The 22354-nt window shown below is 39.2% G+C and overlaps 1 protein-coding gene across 1 annotated transcript in view; it reads left to right on the top strand.

The window, feature by feature from the left end:
• The window catches only part of tenm4 (teneurin transmembrane protein 4), a 1444950-nt gene that overhangs the window by 1281332 nt on the left and 141264 nt on the right, over positions 1 to 22354 (top strand). The window contains 4 exon segments of the mRNA XM_052026216.1: positions 6417 to 6631; positions 10809 to 11022; positions 13999 to 14100; positions 17034 to 17228. Of these exon segments, the coding sequence (XP_051882176.1) occupies positions 6417 to 6631; positions 10809 to 11022; positions 13999 to 14100; positions 17034 to 17228 (726 nt within the window).

The raw sequence follows: 22354 nt of genomic DNA, 5'->3' as shown, positions 1-22354 counted from the left end.
CATTTCCTATGAAGTGGTCAGATCCAGCATTGACACCAAAGTCTCTGTACAGATGTTATAAAACTTATTTCTTAGACATTTTTGCCTGCTCTAATACGCTTCCAGTAGGACAGGAGGCACAGCCACTCGACTTTGAAACAATTGACTGGCAAGAATGGAGCATTAATTCTATTCATATTTGTTGTAAAAATGCAGCTATTATTGTCTCTGAAGTTCATCCTTGGTTGATAACATTACAATATTGTCCCATCAGCTCATTGTACTCTCTCTGAAGTTCATTCTATTGCCTTCGATGAAAATAAATTTAGGAGGCAGAGTACAACACTGCTTCTACAATATAGCATGTTGATGATACTAATTGGGGATGAATTTCCAGGAATATATTGTAGCGAGGTGCTACGCACTGAGCTAAGAATGAAACATGCATTCGGAGGTCTGAACTCGAGACTGATTTATTCTTCAACTTCCTGCGCTAGCTTTTAAACCCGTTACAGATCCTGCCCTCTCCGGACGGAAATGACGCCCATGATACGTCACCAACTCTCCCCACGTGCGGGCTTTCTCTCCTCACTGTCGAAGGAGAAGGCCCAGCACCATTTTGTGGCCGGCCTTCCTGCCGACGTGTGCTCCATTCTCGGAGCCGGTTCACTTGCCTCAAAGGTAGGTTGCTACAATATATGTAATTCTTGATTAGGTTCGAGTTGGAGTTTCAAAGACCGGGAATAAATTAAACTAAGAATCCACACTGTCATAATGTACAATATACCATGCCCCCACATGTATAAACTTTTTTTTTAACTTTTTATTTATACAGCACAGTAACAGGCCCTTCCGGCCCAACGAGTCCGCCCCGCCCATTTAAACCCATATTAACCTAACCGTACATCTTCAGGATGTGGGAGGAAATGGGAGCACCCGGAGGAAACCCACATGTAGACACGAGAAGAACGTACAAACTCCTTACAGACAGTGACGGGAATCTAACTCCTATCACTGACACTGTAACAGCATCGCGCTAACCGCTATGCTACTGTGAGCCCCACGGTAATATAATGCTTAAATTTCTCCCAGCTTTTTTTTCTGTTGACTTGATGATGTCTCTGTGTTCAGTACTCCAAAAACTTTCAAAAATTGTGAAAGAACAGGTGAAGTAAATAGATGAAGGCAGTGACAGGGTAATACCAAGCTATGGTTTGACATATTAAGAACTAAAGAGGAAGGGAAGTTTGGGATAGGAAATAATTAAATGTTCAAAGATTCTGAAAAAAACTGAGTTAATGAAAGTAACCTTAAAATGTGCCTTGATCTCAACACAGCTTTGCTTTAGGCAAGGATCCAGATGCTGACACCCTCCATTCATAATGCATGAAACAGTGAAGCCAAGTTCTTCACTACCATCATTGATATTGGAGTTGAGGAGGAAAATGAGCCAGAAAGATCAGTGTGCAATTAGCAAGCAAATCTTCCTCTTAAGGGCAGGAGGAGAATAGAAAAAGAATTCACAGAAGTCCTGATTGATATTTTGACAAAGGTTGTGAAAGAGCAACTGCTGGAACTACAGGAAGACATCGGTTAACACTTCATCCAATAAAGCAACGTTCAGCAGTACTCTACTTCAAAAGTTTGGTTCAGAAGCACTTGTGATATAGTTTCAAAATACTTCAGAATGATTAAGATGCTAAGTACCAAAATACCAGCAGAGCAATGTATAACACTAAGGAATAGTACTTGAAGATACTGCTTTGCTGCTGTATAACACTAGTGTACAACACTGGAGGGTACAGCTCTGTCACTATATGACACTAGGTACAGTACTATCACTGTGTGTATATATGTATATATATATTGTGATACAGTACTGAAGGATACAACTCTGTCACTAAATAACATTGGGTACAGCACTGGAGGGTACAGCTCTGTCACTGTTATACAGTGGTGCACTAAGAGTAGAGAATTTTGTGTGATTTAACCAAGGTGTAGCACCGTCAGGCAGAAGAGTTAAAATGCCAGCTAGAATGACTTCAGTTAATTAGATGTTGAATTCAGAAGGCAGCAGCAGGCCACAGAGCTGCAGCAAGGAAATCCACAGGTGCCCCTCAGGATGCTTCTGAGAGATCTTTATTCAGCTATAAGACTGAAGTTTGCTGATGCCAGTGACCATGGTGGAGCATCAGGAATGTTGAGGCTTCAGAAGTTCCAGAAATCCAACCCCCACCACAACAATACCACCAACACCCACAAACCCCTCCACTTCCCTACCTCTGTGTTGTTCCCTCAAACCTACCTCTTCAATCAAGCTTTTGATCCACTTTAACATCTCTCCTTTGGACTCAGTGGCTGGATGGACACACTAGGCCAATCTCAAGGCAATTAGTTGAACAAAATATTGGAATAAATTGTAATTCTTAGTTTTTTTAAACAGTTTCAATGTTAAACATCAGTGAATGTCAAGAGATATTTGGAAACTATTAATACTCCAGCTTGTACAGCAAGCAAATCTGGGAACAGATTATTCTCAGCTGCCAAAGCTTTCAAGAGCACTTTAGCTGTAGAGTTTCTTCAGCTTGCTGGCCAAGGCTATGCCTCCATTCCCCCCACACCCTTGGAGTCCAGGATTCTTCAGGCCAACAAGATGTTCCTCCTCATCCCCACCTGGTAAGTACGGGTTTGGAGTGACCACAGATGGCGACTCTGGATGGGTAATTTCAGCCAACAAAATGCGGCCCATCAAAGACACCATTTGGTGCACATTTTTGCTGTAGTTGAACGGACTTAAGAACATTTATTTTGGTTGAATCAGCAATTGAGGTAGAAATATATGAAGGTAGAACTGGTGAGATTGCGGGAGAGAGGAAATTAGATTTCATTGTGAATCAAGAGATGAGGCTGGGCAAGGCTGTAATTCAGGAGATGTCATGAGTGTTGAAGTGCAGGAGCAGAGTGCAGTGGGCAGAGTTTGAGAATGCTCTGCTGTAGTGCTGAATTATAAAACTTTAAGGGTTCTTCAAAGTAAGTTCTGATATCAGGGGAGAAACAAAAAGAACTTGTGGCTGTCACCTCTGCACCACAATGACTTACCCTGTGCCCAGCCCCTAACCTATCAGAAATTTACGGCTAGGATAAGTTTGAATTACCAGTAAAATATCTTAATCACGCATGAAAATGTGCTGAAGGGACACCTTAAGAGATCCAAACCACTCTGGTTCATAGACATTGATCCCACTGACTGGTCTGCTCCAATTTATTACATTGTAGCAGGTTGAAAAATAGTGGTGCAACCGGCTGCTGGATACATTGCAGTACGCCCGAACAGAGACATAAACTCAAACTGCATATCATGTCCTTTGATCCAAAACTACACTGGTTATTGATTTTAGAAGTCTCTTCAATTTGACTTGTACAGCAGCTCAGGATGCATTAAGCATAATTCAAATTAATAACGCATATTGTGTGTGGGAAGAAGTCTCAGGCTGAAAATCATAAGACTTTAAGGATATTCATGAAGGGACTCAGCAAGAGCGGAGCTCTGGGGAATTTGAGGGAATGGGAAAAGGATAGCTGGATGGAGAGACTAGGAAGGGCTTCCAGAATTGTCAAAAGAGTTTCTACTCACAATGGAAACATGGAATGGGGATGACCCTAACATCAGAGGAGGAATTTGGGGGATCCATGAATGGTGGGACAAAGCCATGGAAGGCTGTGGAGGAAATAGTTTGGTTTAGCATGGAAAATGAATGGAGTTTCGGAAAAGATGCAGTTGTAATTTGTGGAAGCTGAGATAGGAAAGTATTGCAAAATTTTAAGGTCTTAAATGGTTGATTGAATAATAACTTTGGAATTTTAGAGAAGTTTATACATTAAATCAAATTGACGATAAAGTTTATGATCTAGAAATCATTGCATGCATCAAGAAGCCACTAAACTGGAGAGGTGCAGTGGCCAGTGAGTGTTTTGTAGATGGGCCTCAGGTAAGCCAAGATTTGTGGGTCATTGGGGTGAGACTGTGGTGGAGAGAGGTAGAGAGGGGAATGATAGAAAATATCAGAGGATTGGGATATCAGTTGTCACGTCAAAACATGAGGGGGTGGCGGTGATCAGCGAAGGGGGTTGCAATTACAATTAGCTGGAGTGGGAGACAGGGTCCATTGTTGAGGGACATGAAGGAGACCTCCAGAAGGGAGAGCAGAGAGTAAGTAGCAAAGTGAAAGGACATCTGCCCTACAGGAGGATCTATGAGCCAGACTTCATGGCTATAGACCTGCAGAGGCAGGGCCCTTTAAAGAAACGGGTCTGCACAAGTGGCTCATGCTGTCTGCAGGCCATGTAGAGATGAATACTAACTGAATGACACCCTTAGCATTCATTGTGCACAAGTCCTGTGGTCTGTGTGCCTCATGGTGTCAGACACACAGAGGAGTCTAACTGAGAGTGATGCATGATTAAGGGCAGCAGTCCTAATTTAAGTTGAGGATTGCACAAAAACTTGGCACTGATCAGTAAAGTTTCGAGGTTTGCACCTTTAAATACAAAAGATTTAATGCACAGAAGCATGCACTGAAATAGCTGGCGCAGTCAGGCCAGTTTCATTCAAGTCGATGGGGGAGTGATTTTCGCACACGCTTGACATGGAAGGTTTTGTGGGAGCAAGTGGTAGAATTCCCCTGGATGCAGTACAGTTGCCACAAGTAGTTTCAGGAATTATTCAAGGAGTACACCTTACCTGCTTGATCTGCCACCATGGCAGGAGCTCTTAAAGTAACAGTTCTTGATGGGAACCACTGCTGCAAATGGTCGGGCAGATTCAATGCTTTATATCAGAACTGGACGCTGGAGTGAGCACTGAATGCTTGATTGGGTGTTATGACAGTAGAAGTGGGCACCCAGCCAAAATTCAATGTGGCTCGGCCCCCGTGCACAAAGAAAGTAGAGGCTTTATCTGCAGAATGCAGAAAAATCTGGGCCATGTGTGCAAGGAGAAGAATCCATCATTTTCTTTCATGACAGTCTCCAACGGTGGTTCAAATAAGGAATGTCCTTTTAACTGACACTCAAGTTCTTACTGTATTTTAAGGCTTGCTTTCCTGGTCAAGGCCAATGTTATTTACCAGTCATGTCTACTCAGTCTAGTGTTGTAGTCACAATACCAAACAAGAGTTGGATGCTAATTGACATTACAACTACCAGCCATTCAGTCTCTGTCAGCAGATATGCCAAGCACACAATTCAACTTCCCACCCCACATGCTCAAATGTGTTGATTGCAGAAGTCCTCAACTATACACCTCAATTCAATCATGCAGTGCATAAAACATAGTCTACATGAATGAATTTTCAGACTAAATCTTCTCAATTCAGACTATTAAATAATTAATTTTCTTTGCGTTAAATCACAACCTGCTGCATTATTTATATTGTACAATTCTAACTCTCAGAATATTTAAAGACATTTCAAACCATTCAAACTCTGAATTATCACAAGCAAACTTTGGCAGTGTAGGTTGAAATAAAACACTGACATTTGATGCATTACTTGAAGCCAAGTTCTTTTCTTGATGACCATTTATTTGAACAGCTGTTTATAGACCTTTATTATTTCAATCCAGAAAACCAGGGCATGAATACAACATAAGTCAAAAGTCACTGCAAACTTCAATAGAAGGCAGAAGTATATTAAAAGGGAATCTTGTGTGATATTATTTACAGTTATTAAAAAAAACCAATAACAAAAGTTAGCTATTTTGCAAATCATAACTGACAGCAGAAAATTGCAGAGCAACAGGCTGAGTTAAATATTAGACTTAAATGTAATTACAGGCATGCTTTTATTTTGAGTCACACATTAGGACGAAAAAGTGAAATTGTATTTTTTTTGCTAATGTTCTGGACCTGAGTGGGAGATAGTTAGCCTCTGAGAGCTCTATATTAAAAAGGCACTCATAGCAGTTAAATGTCATTCTAGGTGCTCAGTAATATGAATCAAAATCAATAACCTGAAGACAGCAAGCTGTAGGATTGTCCATGAGTTAGTGGAGCTAAATTTGAGTGAAACAAAATGTAATTTCATTCCTCTGTAAACAACAGCATTAGAATGTCACTGTTAACTGGATCAACTTTTTGTGACAATTTGGCTCAGCTTTTGGAAAATCTAAATTGCAAGTTTTTTTAACAAAAGTAAAAGGCTTTTGAAATAATTTTAATAGTAACTCAGATTCTAAGATCATTACGCAGAGCTGGGTAATGCAGTAAAACACTGCACTTGTTTTTTGTCTCTGCATATTTATGATTTTGCTTTCTCCTCCTTTCTCTAATTTCTTCTCTAACTATGGATTCTTATGTGCAGTTTCCTCCTTCAAGGTTTGTGGCAGCAACTTTCCCCTCATTTAACAAGGAAGTACAATTCTTTTAATATTTTCACAGGAAAAACAGACAATTTAATCCCAGAAGACAGCTACATAGATACAGGAGAAATAGATATTGGGCGGAGAGTCACTCAGAAGATACCACCAGGGCTATTCTGGCGCACTCAAGTGTTCATAGATCATCCAATGTATTTGAAATTCAACGTGTCGCTGGGAAAGGATGCTCTGGTTGGAATTTATGGTCGACGTGGCCTTCCTCCATCTCACACCCAGGTAAGCACTGTGCACAATGAATGGACTTCCTTCACCAGAAGAACTGCAGCCATTCAATAACATGGCTTAAGGGCAGTGAGGGAGAGGCATTAAATGCTGGTCATGCTCATGGAACCAACAATGAATTAAGAAGGATAACATATCATTTATTATCTTTTAAGTAAATGATATTAGCAGCTGAAAGTGTTCAACTTAAATGTTAAAGCAATTAAAAATAGATTTGAAGGCAACTTAACTTTGTATTTTTCCTTTTAGAAATCCATAAGAAAACCATGGCCAGACAAATTAAAATGTTAACATTTAAGAACAGGGAAAGGTCACAAAATCATTCTCTGTTTCATTGATCTACTTTACATGCCTAGTTTCTCACAATATCCTGCATTCACCAGAAATTCTCAGCCCATTTATCTTTTGACGCCATTTACTTGTGCTGTCTTCTCCAATGGTTTTGCACGCCGAATCCTTCCAACTAAAAATCTTCCTCGAAGCCTTAGCGAATGTGAAATGTAAAACTTAATTACATTTCCTTGATTAAGTATCCTTTAAATAAGTTAATTGTGTTCACTACAGTTCACACCAAAGAGAATTTCAAGTAACTGACTCCACTTTAATTTTCTGCCTTTGTCACCTCCACCTATCACCTCCCAGCTTCTATCTCTATTTCCACTTTCCCCTCCTCCATCTGCCTATCACTCCTCCTCAGCTAGATCCACCTCTTACTTGCTAGCTCTTGCTCCACTGTTTCCCTTCACCTTTTTATACTGGCTATCTCTCCTCTATCTTTCACTCCAGATGAAAGGTCTCAACCTGAAACATTGACTGCCCATTTCCCTCCATAGGTGCTGCCTGAACTGCTAAGTTCCTCCAGCAATTTGTGTGTTGCTCCAGATTCCAGCATCTGAAGTCTCTTGTGTCTCCACTTTAATTCTGCTTCATAGGTGCAGAACATAATTTGTTTTTAAACTTCACACATCCACTACACCTGGGATATCTTTCTACTTACCAAGCACTGAAGAACATCTTGGAACAGAAGAAAACTGGAATAGAAGAACTAGAAGCTCTAATAATTGGCTTTGCTAATTGGATAAAACTGTGTGCAGAAATTATAGTGACGGTGAGAAAATTCCTCTGTGGGTCAGGATAACAAAGTCATAAATCTCATAATAAAGGACAAATTTGTCACATCCTGATATACAGAAAGAACTTTTCCTCATGTCAGACAAGTTTAAAACAATTGAAAATCTCTGAATTTCAACAAACTGTTCAATGTCATGACACTATCTGGCATGAAAGTCCACAGAAGAAGCAAGTTTATGAAACAAGTTTATTCTATATCACAAATTAGTGACTTAGATTTACATGGATTTCGTTTACTAACAAAATATGTTTGAACTACTTTTAAAAGTTCAAATCTTGTGAATTTCAGAAATATTTCTTTTTATGCTATCAGCATTGTGAGAGTGTCATTTAAGAACCCAGGAGTTTTGGCTTGCTTGTGTTATTTTTTGGCCCAATTCAATTGAAATTGGCGTTGCTATAAGCAAAAGACTGAATTTCTAAATGCAGCTTACATTCAACTCAAGTCAAGTTTCAAGAGTGTTTTGGTCTTATTTAAAGTAAAATTGATCTAACAACAGGCCCTAATCATGGAAGTGGCCATACATCTAGGGAGTATCCACTAATGGTGCCCATTCACAGGACCCAGTGAAGGGTTTGAAATTAAGCCAACTCTTTTGGATGCAAGGAAGCTAATAGATTCTTTAAGAGTTACAGAGTCACAGAAACAGACCCATCAGCCAGCCATGTCCATTCCAGCCTTTGGGTACCTACCTGTACTCAATCCATTTTCCAGCATTTGGCTGTAGCCTTCTCCGCCATGTTTTCAAGGGCTGATCTAGATACCTCTTAAATGTTGTAATAGTACCTGCCTCCTCATTATTTTGTACACATCAGCCAGGTCCTCCCTCAGCCTTCTTCATTCCAGTGAAAACAGATCCAGTGCCTATTGCAGGTGAAATTCTCAATCCCAGAAAATATCCTGGTGAATCTCCTCTGCACCTTCTCGGGTGCAATCATATTCTTCCCATAATGTAGGGATCAGAACTGTGCATAGTACTCCAGCTGTGGCCTAGCTAATGTTTTATATAGTTGCACCATTACCTCCTTACTCTTATGTCCAGCTAATGAAGGTAAGTATCCTAAATGCCTTCTGATTTCATCACTCTGTGATGCTGCCTTCATGGAGGTTTGGACATATACACCAATCATAGAACAGTATAGTACAGGAACAGGCCCTTCGGCCCACAATGTGCTGAACTAATCCCTTCCTCCTAACATGATCCATATCCCTCCATTCTCTGCATATTCATGTGCCTATCTGAAGTCCCTCTGTTTCTCAGTACTTCCTAGGGTCCTACCATCCATTGGGTATATCCTAGCCTTCTTAATCCTCACATTTTTCATACTGTTTCTCTGCCTATCTTGCCAAATATCATTCCATAGATGAAGACTGTCCTCCTCACTATCAACAGCACCACCAGTCTTTGTGCCACCTGCAAACTTACTGATCATTCGAATCCAGATCTTCTAATATATATAACAAACAGCAAGCCCTCTGCAGTGCACCCGAGTCTCAAAACAACCCTCCACCACCATCCTCTGCCTTCTATTACCAAGCTTTAGTATATGATTTTCATACTAATTTAATAAAAAACAGACTTATGCACCTAAATGTTAAAAAAAACATTTTTATCGTGTTATTTTAAAATAATTTTACCTCAATGATGGTATGGAAAATGTCCAGGTTTTGCTGGCTTGGGCCTACTGCCCACAATTGATGCCTGCTGTCATTTAATGACATGACTTACTGTTTTGAATGCCAGAAGCCTATCTTGTGCAGGCCTATAGCCTCCTGCAGTCCAGAAACAAGGATACAAGAAGCTGTAGGTCTTGTGGGTACATTGGAAATCCCTACCCTCTGAAGATCCCCTGAGAATCTTGATTAGATGGCAAAGCTCTGCTCCTAGATTTGCTAGTTGACAAACTTTGTCTGAGCTTTAAATATTTCTAGATGTCACTGACATTCAAAAATGGATGAAACCTATTAAAAATGAAATAAAATGTAAAACATCTGAAGCATTATATTTTAAAAACAAGGAATGAACTAAGATAATAAAAAAAACATTGAACAAGTCTGTAAAAAATTTTAGAAGAAAGGAAATTAATTTTTTGCCTTTCTTCCCTGGAGCCCTACAATCCCTTTGAAATGAATAAGGTCATGGATCCTGCACCAGGTCTAAACTAACACAGGATCGTGATTTTCCCATGGCATATTCTGGGGATACTCAGCAGGGTGGAGTATGGTGATGATAGGCAGAAAAATATAAATCACCAACTATTTGTAAGTTTGGGACTACAGCATTCATAAGTATGTATAAATGTCCAGGATTTTTGCCAGTTAAATAAGTAAATGCAATGTAATTACAAACTTATTTTATTGTGAAACTATATTCAGCTGCTGTAATCAATTTTCAAATTATCTCCTTTGGAATTTTATTTTCAAACCAACTTTTCTTTTTATCATTAATTTGGTCACCTGATTGCACTGATTTGATGATCTGTAAAAGAGCTTGAGTCCCAACCCCAGGAAAGTATACTTTTGAAAACAAGCATAATCTTGCATAAAATTTAAACTGGAATCAGCAATTTCTCCAAATCAGGAAACTCCATCTACTATTGTGCCCTAAATCAATTCAGGTCAGGTCAACTTGTGAAGTGCAAAAATACAATGAAACTGTTTGCATTTTAAGGCAAAATAAAATTATGCAACTTTTGTACTACACTGGCTCAAAATGGTTTTTACAATGCACCTGAAAAATGTCATTCTGCCTAGTTTACGTAATCTAGCTGGATCACTGAAACAAAATTAATGTTGCAATCAGAAAAGATTGGGTACAGTAAAAGCATCTAAGGCAAGAGAATAGACATTCAGAACATCAACCATTGTCTTGCGCCAACCATTGTTGGCTCCTGCATTGATGGCCCCAAGCAATGGCATTTTTCTGCAGTATTTGTACAAAAGTTGATTTTATAGGGCAGGTAATATCTGGACGTTGGTATATACTGTAGTGATTGTGCAGCAATTGGAATAGAACATTTTGTCATTCTTTTCTGCTAGTTTGGATTTGTGGAATTATTGGATGGCAGACGATTGCTAGCGCAGGAAATGAGAAGTCTGGAGGGATACCAGCAACACCAACAGAGGACCCTGATCCCTCTGACAAATCGTGAGACTGGATTCATCAGATATCTGGATTCTGGAATCTGGCACTTAGCCTTCTACAATGATGGGAAACAGATGGAGCAGGTCTCCTTTATAACCACTGCCATAGGTAAGTTCTTACTGAAACATAATGATGATGAGGGAAAAATATTTAGAAAGTCATAAAATTATCGATCACAGTTTTTTACACAATGTATATGATTCATCCCTCAAAGAAAAGGCCCTAGTACCAGCTCTGCCATTACAAGATTGAGAGAGCCTCATAAATCTGACAATTTCAAAATGCCTACTCTTTTAACCTATATTAATTCCTAAAATGTAACCATTCCATTTTATGTTTATTTTTATATTAATCCCCATTGACCATTATTTGTAAAGATTTTAGGTTCCAACTGAATATGGAAGCACTCCTATTTTTAGTTTAGCCTGAAAATGTGTGGTTAATGTATTCTTAAAATTAAAAAAAACTCAGTCTGCAGTTATTTATCTGTTTTAATCTGCTGTATTAATCTCTATATTCCTTGAATCAAAAATAATTTGAGTATCTATATCTTATAGCCTTCCCATGTTTAAGGGATCAAACAGCTTTCAGATGAGATGCTGAACAAAGCTTCTGCATGCTTCTTCAGGTGAATGTGAAAGACGCCATAGCACAATTTCAAAAGAGAGGAGTGGACGTTTATCCCTTGTTCTAGCCAATATTTAGCATTCAATCTACATCTTTAAAGCCAATAGTCTGGCTATTTTGACATTGCTGTTTTTGTGGGAGCTTCCTGTGCACAAATTGGTTTCCTACATTACCACAGTGACTACACTTAATGAGTATATTAGTTTGAAAGCATTGTGAGAGACTAAGAATGATGTGAAAGGTTACATTTTTAAACCATCAATTTTGATTTTGTGTTCAATTCATATAAAATTTAAAACCATATCTTGGAAGTGCTTCTCCATTCCTTCCTTGCCACTGGATCTAAATGCTGTAATTCCCACTCCACTGTGGAAGCACCTTCAATGCTACGTCTACATTGTTCATGAAAGTGGCTCACCACCTCTTGAATGAGTTAAAATTCAGATATTTTTCCCTTCTGTATGCAAACTTCACACAGATTTGTTTGGATTCTGATTCTGATGTGAAGCGCTTCCCGAGTTAATGAACCTTATTATTAATCTAAGATTAATGTAGTTTGGGAAAAGTTATCCCATCCACTGTAAAACGGAAACTCTCTCTGTCGGAACTGCCTAATAAGACAAGAACTTCTGCACGATATCTTGTTCTGTGAATTACCTTTGAGACCTACCTGAGTGCAAGATGATTTACACTCCCTGTGTTCAGTTATTGTCTTGTAGACAAATCCCTAGACCAATGTTTAGAGCTTTTCTAATCACTCTTCCAGCAAACTTCATTGAAGATTAGCTCCCTGGAGAATGGTAGTTCCGATGGTATTAGACAATAAGTAGACAGTCTCCACAGCTGGTGGTCTCTCAGCAGCCTGCTCTGGAACTATTGGCACTGTAATAGAGCATAAGAAATATTTAGTTTCAGAAGATAATTGATTACCTGTAGTTTCTACAGTATTCATCATAACATGATCTTCTAACTCGTCAATCAGTTTTCTAGAGTGGGACACTGGGAAATAACTGGCCTACTTTCAGTCTCTAAACTGAGTTCTCTGTTGGAATAATGGGCTTTTTGTGCTGCTCTGAACAAAACTTAAATTAACTGTGTGGGGACTATTGCATAATGATATTTCATACCATACCCAGAACTAATGCAAGTCAATGCAAACTGTAAACAAGTAGGAAAACATTGAAGGCTTGCAACTCTGATCTGAAAAAGCAAACCTAAAAATTTCAGTCAGATATCTGGAGGCTCAACTAATATTGATGTTTCAGTGGCTCGAATTTTATCTTAAGAATAAAGATGAAGCTACCCTCATTCACTTAAATTCCACTATTCACACATGTGCAGTTAAACATGGAAATAAAGAAGTTGCTGTCTGAACTTCCCTGCTCCTCCACATGCTTTAGTGCTTCAGAAAACTTGCCAAGAGACATGTTTTTGAAACAAATGGAAGGTGTTGTGCTTGCCAATCAAATTCACACTAAACTCACCAAGAATTATTTTAGTCCAAGTGGATATCTAACAGTGATAGTCTTAACATTCTGCCTGGCATGAAAACTAATTTTTACAAGTTTGAGTCTCTGTCCTTCAGATTTTAATTCCTGTCAGATTTTTTCTTTAATTTGTCACTTATTCTTTGTTTTTTTTTTCTGGCTCTTTTATTTCTTTCTCTGAATCCCAACTTTACCATGACTTTGCTTTGATTTGGCAATGACTTAACTATTGTAACCAATGCTGGTTCAGACCCTAAATGATTCACTCAGAATTCATCAGTCCATTTGGTTGAAGAGACATACTTTGTTTGATCTTCTTACTCAGGTACTGGGTCCCCTGTTAAGATGATGTGCTGAAGTTTGCCTCTAATCATCACAACTTCCAATACAAAATACACAGATATCCTTGAGGAAAGTGCAGATGTGTTGAATGACAGGCACTCTTCATTCAAAGCCACAACTGTTATTTCTCCCCAGTTCTGCATCACCCTTGATTGAATGATCTTTTTAATAGAAATCTATGTTTCCTTTTGACATTTTACTGAAGCCAGCAGCTTTATCTGTTTGATGCCTGGTTTATATTGAGTTCTGGAGTTTTTGCTGCAAACGTGATTCGATAGCTCTTTTAATCAATCTCCAAATTACCCATCTTCCCACTGCGACCCCTTCACCCACAGCCCACACCACCCTCAACCTTAAACCAGAATATTACAGCTCTGCTGAGGCGTTGGATAGAAAAGTGAAATGTTTCCCCACAGCTGTTGGTCAGTCATAAGGAGACACGCTTGGTGTTTGCGAAAGATGCAGAAGACTCAAATGATCCTCCTCCACAGGAGGGAATTGCATTGGCAGAAGTGAAAAAAATAATCTTTTAAAAAGGAGGAAGATATGTGTCAAAGCATTGCACGTTACTAATCTTTGTATACATTAAGAAAATCTAATGTCAGCCTATGATTTCACTTCCTCTCAGAGCCTGCAGATGAATGCCCAGCCAATTGTTATGGGAATGGAGAGTGTATTTCAGGAACATGTCATTGCTTTCTCGGTTACATTGGACCAGACTGTGCACGAGGTAATAGCTTCCTTTCATTGTTGTAGTGGTCAGTCAGAAACTAAATTTGTAGTCTTCATGGAAGAATAACTAATCCATTGAATCTACTCTGAATATGTGTAAATGTAAAAAATGGTAACATTTTACAATGGGCAAAATCTTTGGTGCTAGACTGGTAACACAAAGGATTGGCCTTGAGATTGGATTTCTTGGTGCAGTGCACATGGCTAAGAGCTGTAAAGCCAATGGCAGGAATGTGAAGTCTGAATCTGCCAGCTGCAATTGTTTATTATTGTGAGGTGTGGAACCCGGTGGGAAAACAAAGATTGACTCCGCCTAAAACAGACAAGAGGGCAAGTTTAGTTGATCTAGGGAGGAGGGACATTGAGGAATGGCTGCTCAGTGCCTCCGAATATAATCTGTAACCAGGATGGAAAAACAAGAGACCGCAACAAACAATCTGCTGGACTAACTCAGTGGGTCAAGCAACATCTGTTGCGGGGGAAGGAACTAACAATATTTCAGGTCGAAACCCTGCATCAGGACTGAGAGTGGAGAGAGTAGATAGCCAGTATAAATGGAAGAGGGGGAAGTGGTATGACAGGGGTCGGGGTAATTGGTGGACTGTGGGGGGGAAAGTGAAGGCCGACGGGCAGATTGACTGTGGGGGAGGAGTGGATTTGTGAGACAGAGGTAGGTGGAGGATAGATGGAGGCAGACAAACAAGGCAGATGGAGCCAGGTGGGGGGAGGGTGAAGGTGCAGACAGCTGCTGGAGGATGATGTGGCTTATCACTTAGAAAGGCTAACCATGCTGAAATCTTATATGTAAGGGAGGTGATAATGGGAACCATTGTGGGAGAGACGAAAGACAGGTGGAACGAGGACCAGATGGGAGGAGGACTGATGGGTGAAATGTGTGGGAAGTGGGTGGATGGAACCAGAAAGGGAGGGTGGGTGATGGAGGGGGGAAGGGGTGTGGGCAAAGTGGACAAAAATAGGGGGACCAGAGGAGGATTGGAAGGGTGGGGGACAGAAATGAAGCTGAGGGTTATCCGAAATTGGAAAATTCAATGTTCATACCATTGGGTTGTACACTACCCAGGCAGTATATGAGACGTTGTTCCTCTTGTTTGCATTGGGTCTCATCCTGGCACTGGAGAAGTAACCTGTAACCAGAAGTAACATGTAACCAAACAATACTCCAATTCCTTCCAACTACACAAGAAGATGCGCTACAAAAGATACAAACTTGTCATTTAGGAAGCAACCTCCAACTTCCTTTTAACGGCTGCTGCTTTGACTTCCAGAGTCACGAAGAACACTGAATATTGCATAAATTAAACCTTGTTGGTGTTACTCAGACCTGACAGCAAATACAAAGAAATGGTCCCTTTCCCGAAACACGTTTTCATGAAAATAAAAATGCTTTCTGCTTGTTCTAGCTTATTAATTGAGAGTCAAACTGATCAGTGCCGAGCTCTCTGTCTCCTCCAGCGCTGCACCCTGTTTCTTCATATTTGAACATATTGGCAAGAGTTTCATCTCCAGTCACCCACATTAAACACACAAAATAGCATTGATTCTGCAGTGTGCTTTGCTTCCAAAATTCTCTTCTATTGACTGCAAAAGAACCAAATCTCAGAACATAAAACATACTGCCCCTATTATGTTACAGCAGCTGAGGAGGACAATTTTCTGTTTGCAAGGTGAAAAAAAAAATGGTACATTTAAAATCTGGATGCAGGTGAATTTTATATCAAATGATATTTCAAAATGTTTGACATTAATGCGAGGAATGGGAAAGGATTGTAAGTATGTTGGAAACATAATTGCCTATTTTTTTCTTTGAGGCATTTAGACAGGCACATGAACAGGCAGGAAATGCAGGGATATAGACCATGTGCAGGCAAATGGGATTAGTTTAATTTGGCATAATAGTTGGCACAGATATCATGGGCCGAAAGGCCTGTTCCTGTGCTGTACTGTTATATGTTCTACGAGCTGTGTAAGAGCTCTTGCACTGGTTCAGTCATTACCTTTACAGGCCAACTAATTCCCATTAGGAAGGTATCTGAAATCAAGCTAAAGCAATAACTCATGGCTCACTTGGCCCAGAAGCCATTTTTCTATCATCGGATGAGATAAATCATGAATGCTGGAGGTGCAAACAGGCAATGAGCTGTTCAGGTGTAGAAAATAAGTTGTATAACCAATGCTCATAGGTTGTCCTACTTAAAACACTCATTGGCTCTTTCCCAATTATCCTCAAGCTACATTTAGGTGGTTCAATTCTGAGCTCACTCACTTTTTGCCAGTAAAACGAAAAAAAATCATGCTTCGACGTGCCTCCTAAAGATTAAAATTTATTAAAACAAGATTATATACCTAATTATCTGCAGGTGAAATATGTCATTACACCCTTGGTATTAGCGGTACAGTCCTTTAGCTTCTGGAGATTAGTGTATTCATCTACATCATGAATTGGCAGTGTTCTAGTTTCCAATCACAACTCAGAAACTGGAGGAAGCCATGAAGAATGTTTGACCCGAGCAGGCAGCACAAGGACTGTGGCAGCACCAGCCTGAAATCAGGTTGCCTGCCACTTGGCCAGAATAATGTTTGAGCCAACCAGTGATGGACAGGAAGAGAGGAAAGTACCTGAAGTTGAAAGTTACTCCCTGTATAATTTATTCTGAAACCCTACAATCACTTAAGTCCACCATTATTCATAACCCTGTGAAAATCTTTGCTTAATTTTCCATCAAACTCCTGTTTATTCCTGATTAGTTCTACTCCTGCCAATACAAACAATTCTTGAAAAAACTATTGGGATCTAAAATAAACCGTGATTATTTGAAGGTGATTAAATGCATTGATATGCTTAAAATCTCTCAGCAAATGGCTAGCTGCCTCCATTGTCAATGTTTGATGTTACTTTGATTCTCTTTGCAGCATCTTGCCCTGTGCTATGCAGTGGCAATGGCCAGTATGTGAAGGGACGCTGCTTATGCCACAGCGGTTGGAAGGGAGCAGAGTGTGACGTTCCCACAAACCAGTGCCTTGACTCAACTTGTGGCAACCGCGGCACCTGCATCATGGGGACATGCATCTGCAGTGCTGGCTATAAAGGGGAGAATTGCGAGCAAGGTAAATGACCAACTTTATCATTAATCATTTAGTGTCAGAGTGACTGAATTTACTCAAGGCAGGAAGCAAAGAATTTAATCATCTCCCAGACACTGCAGCAAGGAGAAATACTGAAAGGTTACAGCCAGTAAAGAATAGATTAACGTTGCCACTGTGCTCCAGTTTTAAAGGGCATGAAAAAGCAGGATGAAAGCTATAGTAGAAGTGAACTTAGACCTGCATGCATGTTATGACTACCTGGTATTCTGTTATTTGTTGTTAAGCCACAAATAAAATTCTTCACCTTTTTCCCTTCCTTATTGACCTCCACTTAGGATTGTTAACTATTAGGAGATAGCCTCTTGTCAGGATACTTTCTGATCTTTATTTACTGGACACGGCCATTAGTTTGCAGAGAGGAGATGCAGGCTTGCTTCTTGAACATTTTTCTGTTCTAAATACTTTGCTCCTCTGTTGGATGAGGCCTGTACACTTTGACCATGTAGAAAGCATCCTATATACATCAGCTACTTTGACATGTCTCTTTTGCACCATCATTCTTTTGTCATTTGTTGACTTGTATGACTTTAGCACACAAAGTTTCAGACTGTAGCCAAGGCATGTGTCCTCCTGTAGACTGAGCATGTTTGAAAATAATATATCTTGGGTCTTTGGGTGTTGAATGTTTGATCTTTGGGTGTTGAATCTTTGATGCATATTGAAGAAATAAACTCCAGCTGTCAACCAGCTGAAGTACATTACAACTGGTGATAAGCAAGTATCTAAATTTGTGTTTGTCTTCAGTTGAGCATCTGTAGATTATATCATTCCTTCCCACATCCCCAATTCTCAGAACATCACATCGTTTATTAATGTGTTTTATTTTATGTTATTTAATCTTGGTCTTATAATTGTAGCATAAGTTAACCACTTCTTCCTGTTTCTTTGCCAGTAACAGTGATTGGTTCAGATCTTCATTGTCATTGTGCTGTAATTAGTGCACCATGGTTGCCTCATCAGTATATGATAGAATCTTTTCTGAAATTGTGAAAGGCAATTTGTGTAAAAGAAAAGCAAAGTTATCTGGGTTATATATGAAACAAAGATAATATCTCATTATTTGAAATATTTTAGCCCAGAAATCATTTGTGCAGTGCCAAACAATGACTTTGCGAATTTGAAATTGCATTACCAAGAAGTGAAGCAATTCTACTTTTGTTTCTAAGTCTTTTAGTGCCGGTTGGTAACATTGTAAGCTAATTATTGAGGGAAATTTTCAAATTTGTTAGTGTTGTTTTTCCAGCATCAAACCTTCTTGAATGACAATCAAACCAGAACAAGACCAGTTGGTTCTTCAAATCTTTGCTATTCAGTCATATTGCAACAGGGTTCCGTATGTAAGAGGAATAAGATGCTGTGTCACCTATAATTTTTTGAATTTGAATGTAACTGGGGTGTCGTTACTGGCAACAGTTCGACCAACAAATGACATGACTTATGATCGGTGTATAATGTCTCTGGTTGTGGCTGAGTTCCCTAGATTGGTAGTCCATTTCAACAGGAAGATCCTGATGCCATAGTAACACCCTGAGGTGGTTGGGTATGTGTAACTCTATTACAAAAGTTGTTATCTGCCTTTGCAACATGTTGACCAGTAATCCCCACCCCTATCCCAGGAATTTGTCTGCAAACCAACAGATTATTCTGAAAGTCAGTGACCCTCTGGGAAAAGGATAAACCTTTTTAACATCAAAACAAGAATCAGAAGAAAAATACGTTTATGCTCACAATGTGCACCAGGAACCAAACTGATGAAAGATTATGCTAACAACTCCCTGAATACTTCAATGAATCCACAATATTTTACATTGCTGTAAATTCGATTAAAACCTGTTTATGCAACTGGCTGTGATACTTGGAGTCAGCCTCGTACTTAACAGCCAGCAGATGTACCTATCAACTGTACTTTATTGCTTTGAGTCTGCCCAAGCTAGTAATTGCTTTCTTGCATAACTGACAATAAAGAAGTTCTACTTGGACATAACAAACAGTCCAAAACATGTTCAATTCCCAAAGTACCACTACTGTATATTGGAACAATTGGTCACTTATTAGGAGCTACCCTTTTAACTATTTCATTACTGAGGATCACCATAAAGTATTAAAGATAGACTAATCTTTCGTGCACTCAACAAAAGACTTCTCTGCAGGTTTCTAATATTGTAAAATAAATTGAGTCAATTACACAGAATTGTATGTTTATATTTTCTTTTGAGGATATGGATTTAGTATCATATCCATTGAATGAAAAATAAACATTTTATATTGATTTATGTGGAGTAAATCTGCTTTGGTCCTGCAGAATTAAATAAGTCTCCGAAGATTTCAATGTCACAGATTCCTGTCACCCAAAGCAGAATTAACACAACCTCAGACAATAGAATTTATGGAAGTGAATAGTATTGTGTAAATAATATCATGCCATATGCTGATTCAGTCTTTCTGGAAATATTTAGAAAAATGCACGTGTACAACTGAGTCAAACCAAGCAAATTCCAAGTAGCAAAGAATTAATTAACACCTAGTGCATAAGCTGTTTCTCTTAGAAAATCTCTGCAATACATGCCCGAGTCTGATGTACGCTAAGAACTTAGCACAGCTAGCATAGTGTCTGATGTCACGAACCAGCAACAAAAGAAACACACTGAGCATGATTCAGTGTTAAAAACTATTTTATTAATTACTACTTATGATAATACGTAAAATAAAAGTAAAAATGTTAGTATGTTAGAATTCAAAAATGTTAAACCTCAAACGTTAACCCCAAAACTAAACTCGTCGTGTGTGTGTGTGACAAAGTCCCAAACTCCAAGTTCCGGAATGGTTCTTAAAGTTCAGTTCCGCAAGCCATAAGGTGAAACATGAGCAAGGGCTTCTTCAACAACCACCGTTGTCAGAAGATAAGACGTAGATGTAGAGAACATAGAGAGAGTAAATACGAAATCCAAATGTTCCACGATGGAACCCAAACGACACTTCAGGGTTTACTCGGTAGTGACTTCCTCACCCCAAAAAGCATCCGAATCGTGGTCGTCCACACAAATACCTGTTTCCTTCTACAGGTCAGCAATAAAGTGAACTCCACCGGATTACTTCCAACTTCCATACATGGATTTCAGTAGCAAACACAGTTATTGTTTCTCATCCATCGATAGAGAAAACAAGCAGGCTGGTGTCTCTCTCCCTTCTCTCTCTCTTCTTCTTCTCCTTCTTCTTCTAACCTCTTCAACAACGTCATTACGTCCTTTATCTTCTATTGATGTAAGCACGCCCCACACACACTCTCTATCTTAAAGGGACTTTCACTGAGTCCGTAACACTGAGGTGCCGTGTTTTGCACAGTATTGTAATGGCAAATTTGTTGGAGCTTCATTTTGTTCACCTTGTTGAGAAATCTGTAGGAATATTGCAAATGGGCTTAAGGCTAACCCACTATACCCTGGAATTCTTTCTGGCAAGTGTTTTGCTGCAGAGATACACCATTGTTAAAAGTAACAGGGAAAATAATTGACAGCTGCTAATATTCTAATTCTCGAAGTTGACAAGAGTGCAGAGTGAATATAATCATGACAACATACTGACAAAATGAGAAGCTAGTTCTGTGAAGGAGATTGCTGTGTCCCCTTTAAGGGTTATTAGTTATGCTGCTAAATTCCAAATATCAGTGAGGAAAACAGAACAGCTCATACATTGCTGTTGGGAGCAAGTCATAGGATCCCAGCTAGTACTTACTGAAGTAGATGGGTATCCAGCCCACCCATTTAATGGTTGAAACCTACATGGTAACTGAATAAATCTAGGCTGGTAGGTGAGGCTTTGGATTTTAACGATGCCATTGTGGTCCTTTTGGACAGACGTTAAAATGACTTCAAACTTCAGTGCCACTTGCTACTTCTGTAACTGGTAGCTATAGCTCATATGACATTGTATGTTATCAGAGTTATGACTTTCACTTCTTTTCCTTCTTTTAACACAATACAATAATTTATGACATCAACACAATCACATGCACCATTTCAATTAAAAAGTAACTAGGGAGAGAGGGAATGCTCCTAACGATTCAAATGATAATTTTGGAAAGCTTATGGTTAACACAGTTTCTGTTGTGATTGGTTATTTGATATGTTGTGTCCATCTGTACTGGGGATGGACCACTCATGTCAACTGTTGAGGAGCTGCAGCCTGTGAATATTGTGCCTTGTTCTTTTCCAATTGTAAGGCTATTAAATTCTTTCCTTAATATTAAGGCTCCATTAAGTCAATTTTGAGCAGAGCCCTCCCCAAATTAAAACTCCTTGATGCTGCTGGCATTTTACATTCTCATCCATTACCAAAATACTTTACATTCCTTTTTACCCACAGAATGCAACCAGTAGAAATGTATTACAGCATGTCCCAAGTGCCCTAGAGGATCTATTCTTTAATATCTTTTTCACCTTCTTTGAAGAAAAATGCTTAGGAGTATCTCAGCCTTGGTGATTGTTGTGGGATGTGGGTTTGTTTTATCACTTCAATTGTTAATTCGATTTGCACCCACCAGCACTTTGCACTGCCAAAAAAATGTTTCCATGGCAATATAGCAAGCAATCAACATAGCTTGTAAGTCATATTCTGAAAAAAATGTCAACAGCGTTTTAAATGAATTGTTTTTTAAAAAAATAAATACATTCTGTTTGCATTAATGTTGAGGTTGTAAATATCCATTCCTGCCTGCAGTTGTTGTGCAGAGCAGATTTCAAATATGCTTCATTGGGAATGACAAATTATGATCAATTAAGAAAACTATTCTCTATTATTAACGGTGCTGTAAGATGACCTGGAATTAGTGTATTTAATTATTATTGCTCAAAAAGTCAATTGCATGATTTTTTACAGTCTTATCAATTTTATGCAATAATGCATAATGCAATGATGTAGTGTAGTGCAATAATGCAATAAAATGCAATAATGACTATTTGCAAGTCACTTACACCAGTCGTCAAATTCATTTCCTGAAATAATTCACTCTTGTGACCCTAATTTCCGTGGCAGAGTTGCATGGGGTGAACTTGCACAAAGTTGTCTTGGTAGTCCCTATCTGTGGGCAT

This window comes from Pristis pectinata, chromosome 11 (assembly GCF_009764475.1).
Source record: "Pristis pectinata isolate sPriPec2 chromosome 11, sPriPec2.1.pri, whole genome shotgun sequence".
NCBI lineage: Eukaryota > Metazoa > Chordata > Chondrichthyes > Rhinopristiformes > Pristidae > Pristis > Pristis pectinata.
This window is presented reverse-complemented; position numbering and strand designations above follow the sequence as displayed.